This window comes from Glycine soja, chromosome 17 (genome assembly GCF_004193775.1).
Source record: "Glycine soja cultivar W05 chromosome 17, ASM419377v2, whole genome shotgun sequence".
NCBI lineage: Eukaryota > Viridiplantae > Streptophyta > Magnoliopsida > Fabales > Fabaceae > Glycine > Glycine soja.
In genome coordinates, this window is record NC_041018.1 from 37,105,118 (window position 1) to 37,111,867 (window position 6,750).

The following is a 6,750-nucleotide window of genomic DNA, read 5'->3' on the forward strand; positions in this document are numbered from 1 at the left end:
TTAATTATTTTTCGTTTTGCACAAAAATCTATTTACATCCATTTCATTTCACATTTTCAAGTGTATAATCTATGAATCCAAATATTTAATTATTTTTACATCTTTAAGTGTATATTTATTATTTTTTAATGATCTGCCTAAAATATCTTAGGAAAATTATTATTTGGAAGGGAGGGAGTACAATATTTTCACCATAAAAACCAATTTTTAGAAAATCGACCTGTAAATAAAAAATAATGTTAAGAAAAATGTGATTGGAGAGCTGATGAGTTTCTTTGTTTTGCTGCTTGATTGATTGGATGCCCAAAACCTGTTTTTTTTTTAGAGGGTGCCCAAAACCTTAATAAAAGGAAAAAAAAAATTAAAAGAGGAAAAATAAGGAAACAAAATGTAAATTTGACGTTTTATAGTATGATTGATCGGGCATGGGAATAATCAGAAATGAAGGTTACCCATTTGTTATTGTAAAAGGTTAATGTTGACTTATCCTTTTTTATCTCTTTTAAGATTTCACAAATAGAAACAGAACCACAAGGCAAGAACCAAGTGGTGTTAATTTCCATTCATATCATTGGTTTCATTTCCCTTCATTTTTCTTCTTCTCTATGTTTCTTTTTCCAACTAGCTAATTGTTTACTACTTTTCAAAACCCCTTCTTTATATTATTTGTTGGGAACTGAAATCAGGAAGAAGAAAAAAAATTGATCTCAGACTTGTTAGTGTTAGATTTAGATTCCAATCATATGTACTAGATAGAAGTCAAAGAACAATTTTTGGAGGATTTTCTTTCAAGCTGATTGAAAATTTGAAATCTTTGCTGTGAAGGGTGTTTCAAAGGTGTGATAATGCAAGAGGAGGAAAATCAGGAAGATCCATGTGGCGAATCTATGGAGGAAAATGAACCCAAAAATGGGGTTTGGGACTGTTTCTGCATCCCAATTAATTGGTTTAGGATGCTTTCTAGGGAAATGCATTGGAGCTTTGTATTTGGAGTTGTGGTTGTTTATGGAATAAGCCAAGGACTTGGTGGAGCTCTTGCAGAAGTTGGCACTAAGTATTACATGAAAGATGTTCAGAAGGTGCAGCCATCTGAGGCACAGGTTTACAAAGGAATCACTTCCATTCCTTGGATTGTGAAGCCTCTTTGGGGTCTTCTCACTGATGTTCTCCCATTTTTCGGGTATCGCAGGAGACCTTACTTCATTTTTGCTGGTATGTGATGATGCATTTTTCCTAAGTTCAGATAGGTTCATATATTTCAACTCAATTATTGTTTTAGGTGGGAATTTCAGTAATTTGTTAAATGCTTTGCAGCTTTAATTTTTCCTTGAACTCTTTATTTCTGTATGTTTTCCACTTTTCCTAGATCTTTATGAGTTGAAAGATCTTAAATGGATGCTAAACTGTTAATGCTGTAGCTTGTAAGCACGGTATACAGAGTGGAAGCTCAGCAGTGGTAGATTTCTCTAGTTGACTAGGAATATGGTCAAAATATTCCTTATAGAGTTTGGGCAATCCTCCCTCTTTGAGCTAATTTTAAGGTTCAGTTAGGCTTAACCCATTTCGAATAGACTTTTTAGGGCTGAAAAGTGAATTGGTGAGGGACTGAGGGGTGAGCATTGCCCAAGTTTTATAAGTTATATTTAAGTCACATCTCTACTAAATCCAGCTTTAGGACTTGGATTCTGTAAAGTAATGGTGGATTGAGTAATATTAATTATCATCAATCATTGATTTTCTGACCAATGATTGAAATTACCCACTTTATGCTCAATGGCCTTGGAGTGTGTCCAAACAGTTGATTTAGGAAAGACTCTGATGCTATTATAAAATCTGGGCTTAAGGTCTAACTCAATTTTACAAAACCAATATGAAAGATGAGTATTGTCTGAGTCTTATAAGGATAACATTGGTCAATCTCTTAGGCTATTCGTCCCTTTCCAGGGATGTATTTTGTGGGAATTGGTCAATCTCTTGTTGAGGCGAGACTAAACTCACCCATCACGGCTGAAATTAAGGAAGTCCAAAGAGGCCAAAATTTGGTCATATCTTTAGTCAATATGAGACTAAACACTCAATTGAGCTGCAATTAAGGCAGCCCAAAGAGTCTGCAATTAAAGCAAGCCAGGAATGACCCCAGTTAATTAAGTCAACTTTCCAACAATATTATAGTTGAGGTTGGTATATTTGTATGCTGAAACGTATGGGATAATGTCTCAAAACTGGGTCACTCCTTTGAAGATGTTATGGAATACTGGTCAGTGACTCAGAGCACTTGACAGAGCTTTCATTCTGACGACATTAATAACTACATTACTTCTATAATATAGCATTAGCATCAGTTAATAAACTGTTTCTCATCACATGAAGCCATCAATGAATGACAGGATCTTCTTTTTGAGAATCTTATTATTTCGGCTTTGGGACTCATATTTATCCTACAAAATTGACTTGTAAGATAAGGATTGTCCAAACCTTATATGAATTAGATAGTCATATTTATATTTAATTGATTTATGACCTCACTTCACATGTAGGACTAGACAGTTTGAGCATGGACAAATAAATGCAGGTGGCCCAATAACAATATCCCTTTAATGCCATCTTAAAATTTCGACTTAGGACCTAATTAAACCCCATAAAATTGGCTTATAAAGTGAGGACCTCCCAAACATATAAGGACTATATTATCCATATCTTTAGTTGATGTGGGATTGTTGCCCAATAACAACACTCCCTCATGTTTAGGAAATTACGAATAGACATCTATAGCGTAAACAAAAATAGGTGATCCAATAACAGATAACAAATCTAAAATAGACTTTGATACCACCTTAGAAATTAAGTTTAGGATCTAACGTAACCTTACAAAACCGACTTGTAAGGTACACATTGTCTATGCCTTATAAGGACAATATTGGCCATATCTCTTGTTGACATTAGATATCAATAGAGAATATGGTGGAAAATCAGATTCTTTGTGTGAGAAGCTTAACAGTTTACACATGTGTATTTGCCCGCAGATTACACGAGAGCTTATAGCTTATTATGACAAGCTTTACCATGAAGCTTATTGAAATATATTGGTTAAAGGAGCTTATTGTCACAAGCCACGATTGTAAGCATAACCAAATACCTGCTTAAGGGTTTATATAATAAGATTAGTCCAAATAAGTTTTGTAAAAGTTCTTTCAAATGCCAGCTAACTACTTCTTGACGTAAAGGGATGGAACTTGGAAATGAAGCAATCTTTAGGTAGATGAATTTTTTACTTTTACTTTTACTTTTGTACAATGTTATCAAGCATGAGTATAATTAGCTTTTCTTCCAACACCCTTCGAAGGGTTACAATCAGGAATGTTTGCATTTCATGAGTTTCTTATTGAGGATTAACTTTGTATTTTATCACATATTAATGATTCCTGCAAGTAAGTATTGGTGAAGAGCTTCAGAAATTGCTTCACTAACATAGTAGTCTGACTTTTTGCCCCTCTTTTGATGGTTGCAGGTATCTTAGGAGTGATTGCCATGCTTCTGTTATCTTTGCATGAAAACCTGCATCTTATGTTGGCCCTTTTGGCATTAACAGCTGGGAGTGCTGCGGTGGCAATAGCAGATGTGACCATTGATGCCTGTGTGGCACAGAACAGTATCTCTCAACCCTCACTTGCTGCTGACATGCAAAGTTTATGTGCTTTCAGTTCTTCTGTTGGATCACTATTTGGTTACTTCATTAGTGGTATCTTTGTTCACCTTCTAGGCCCTATGGTTAGCCTTTGACAACTTTTTCCCCTAAAAACATGCAAAATTTTCCTTTTCTTTTTTGTGCTTCATTACTTGTATTTTACTAAGAGAGCATTTTTCCTCGTAGGGGGTGTTTGGTTTGATGACTATCCCAGCTGGACTTATAATTTCGGTTGGTTTTCTGCTTTATGAGCCTCGTATGCACAACACATCTTACACACAGGTATAATGACTAGCTTATGTCATTTCCATGGTCCTAATACACACATAATCTGATTTTCCATGTTGTGTTTCTAGGTGAAACAAAATTTTATTGATGCTGGCAAGGCTATGTGGACTACATTGAGGAGTGAAGATGTATGGGGGCCTTGTTTATACATGTATTTTTCCCTTGCATTGAGTTTGGATATCCGTGAAGGAATGTTTTATTGGTATACAGACTCAAAGGGTGGACCATCTTTCTCTCAGGTATTTGGTTTGATATATTGACCAATGTTATTGTTGAGATATTTAACAGATAAATTCTTCCCTTCTGTGGCTCTCATGACTGCTTCCTATCTGATCTCTAAAATTAGCATACTTGTCATTGTGACAATTGGAAGTCTCTCTAGCTTCCAGTCCCTCAGGTCTAGGCGAGAGAGAAATTATTACGTTGTCCTGGACAATTTTTATGTGACACATAATTGAGTTTTACTAATTCTTTTTTGTACATCAAAAACTCATTTATGTGTTATGTGAAGATTAATCGGAACCATGAACACATGATGGTCCTGGACCATGCAATAATTTCTCCGGAGAGAGGAATACCCTTGAAGATGGGATCCACCCCACCTTAGTAGAAATTCTTACTTTACAGAAAGTGGAAAGATTTTCCTCCCCTCATTTAATACAAGACAAAAAGGAACTAGATTTCAAATTCAACATCATAGTTATGTACTTGTTTTTGCTTCCAATAATGAGGTGAAGAAATTCCACCTACTCCACCACTAAATCAAATCTCCACCCACCTTAGCATGAGATTGACTCTGGCACATAACAAGATTATTTTCCAATTTCCATTAATAAAGAGCATAGAAAAACAGAGAAGTTAGCCAAAAGTCTCTTCTCTAGGTAACACATAGGTTCGTTCCCCTGATATGTGTGTCCACTTGATTTCTTTTTCATATCTGATTACAATTGTTAACCTGATATGATAAACGAGATATTGAATCCTTGTGGTTATTTGTAGCATTGTTCTACCATGCTGAATTAAATTAACTTAATGTAATATTACTCTAATTATATAATAGTAATAAATGCCAATAACCTTTATGTTCCATTTTTCTTACACAGGAGAGTGTTGGTTTTATATTTTCAATTAGTTCAGGGGGGGCACTTTTAGGTGCAATACTATACCAGTATGCTCTAAAGGATTATGCATTCAGGAACTTACTCTTCTGGACTCAGTTGATTTATGGCTTGTCAGGGATGCTTGATCTGATTCTGGTCTTTAGATTGAACCTTAAGTTTGGCATACCAGATTATTTCTTTGTTGTGATTGTTGAAAGCATAGCTCAAATGACTAATAGGCTCAAGTGGATGCCTATGCTTGTGCTTAGCTCAAAGCTTTGTCCCTCAGGTATTGAAGGCACCTTTTTTGCACTCCTAATGTCAATTGATAATGTTGGACTTCTCTCAGCATCATGGGGTGGAGGCTTTGTTCTCCACATTCTGAGGATCACCAGAACAAAGTTTGATAACATTTGGTTGGCGATTTTGATCCGCAACATTTTAAGGATTGCTCCACTTTGGCTGCTGTTTTTGGTGCCTAGAGCTGACCCCAGCTCTTCAATTCTTCCAAGTAAAAACATGAATTCAAAGGTGGCTATTGACACTTCAGACATCAAAAATGTTGAATTGGTGTCCCTTGTACACAGTCTTGAGGTAAATAGTTGAATGAAAAGACATTCTTTCGGATTCTCAATTCCAAATACAGGAAATCACCAAGCCAGTGTAGAATTAAACGTGCAATTTGTTTGCATTTAATGTGGAAAAGAAAAAAGATCATTTTGAGAGGACAGATCTATGCAGCTTATGCAGTATGAGGGTAAGCCCTTGGAATATCTTTATGCGTCAATCTCAATTTTTTTGTTAGGAAACAAGGTTGAAACTATATGTAACAAGTTTGATGCATATGATATATATGCTCCAGGTTGATGAGAGTTAGAATTAGTGATAAAATCTCTAATTAGTAATTGGTTAGAGATTTTTATCACTAATTCTAAAAGAATTATCAAATTAAATAATAATAACACGTAATTTCACTAAAATAATAACTGATAATAACTTGCAATTTTTTTTTTCAAACATGCGAATGCTTATGTCTTTTTTATGACAAACTTGAATGAATTTTTTTTTTTCATGCATTAGTGTGGAGTAATAGCAGATTTTTCTTAAGAAAACTGATTTTAGTTCTATTCATATCAAAGATATAGTGATTGATGAGTAAGTGTTTTTACATTAAATAGATTGATTATAAATACATCGTAAATTTTTTTAAAAACATCTTTAGGTCATTGTTTTATTAAATAAAAAGGAAAAATGATATCATATTGTAAGTGAGTATTTATTAATCTTGTCAATAATGTTCGTTTAAAAGCTTAATTATTTACTTTTAATGAATTTTTCTTTTCACCTACGTTTATTCTTTTCATTCAGAATGTTCCTAGAGTGTGTTTGGATGGAGAAATTTTAAATTCTGAGAAATTTTAAATTCTAAGAATTTCAAATACTTCAATTGAAATTCTTTTATTTTCAAAATTTTGTGTTTGGATAAAAAAAAATAAAATTATGAGGATGAAAAAAATGAATGAAAAAAAAAGAAGATATGGTTGGTGTGCTAGTTATACGTGTTTCTCTAAGTTCACACCCGATCGACATATTAGGAGTTAAGGCGGTGTTTCTTGAAGAAGACTGTAAGAAGAGAATTTCAATTTCTTACCTTTTAGAAGGAAATTAAAATTCCAG

The 6,750-nt window shown here is 34.1% G+C and overlaps 1 protein-coding gene across 1 annotated transcript; it reads left to right on the plus strand.

Annotated features, from left to right (window-relative positions):
- The first annotated feature begins 526 nt into the window (after window positions 1-526).
- Window positions 527-5,921, plus strand: LOC114391805 (probable folate-biopterin transporter 2). The gene is made up of 5 exons (XM_028352779.1): window positions 527-1,212; window positions 3,509-3,768; window positions 3,872-3,967; window positions 4,042-4,212; window positions 5,077-5,921. Exons 1-5 carry the CDS (start codon window positions 846-848, stop codon window positions 5,677-5,679), a joined length of 1,497 nt encoding a protein of 498 aa, XP_028208580.1. The 5' UTR covers window positions 527-845; the 3' UTR covers window positions 5,680-5,921.
- Window positions 5,922-6,750: the final 829 nt, after the last annotated feature.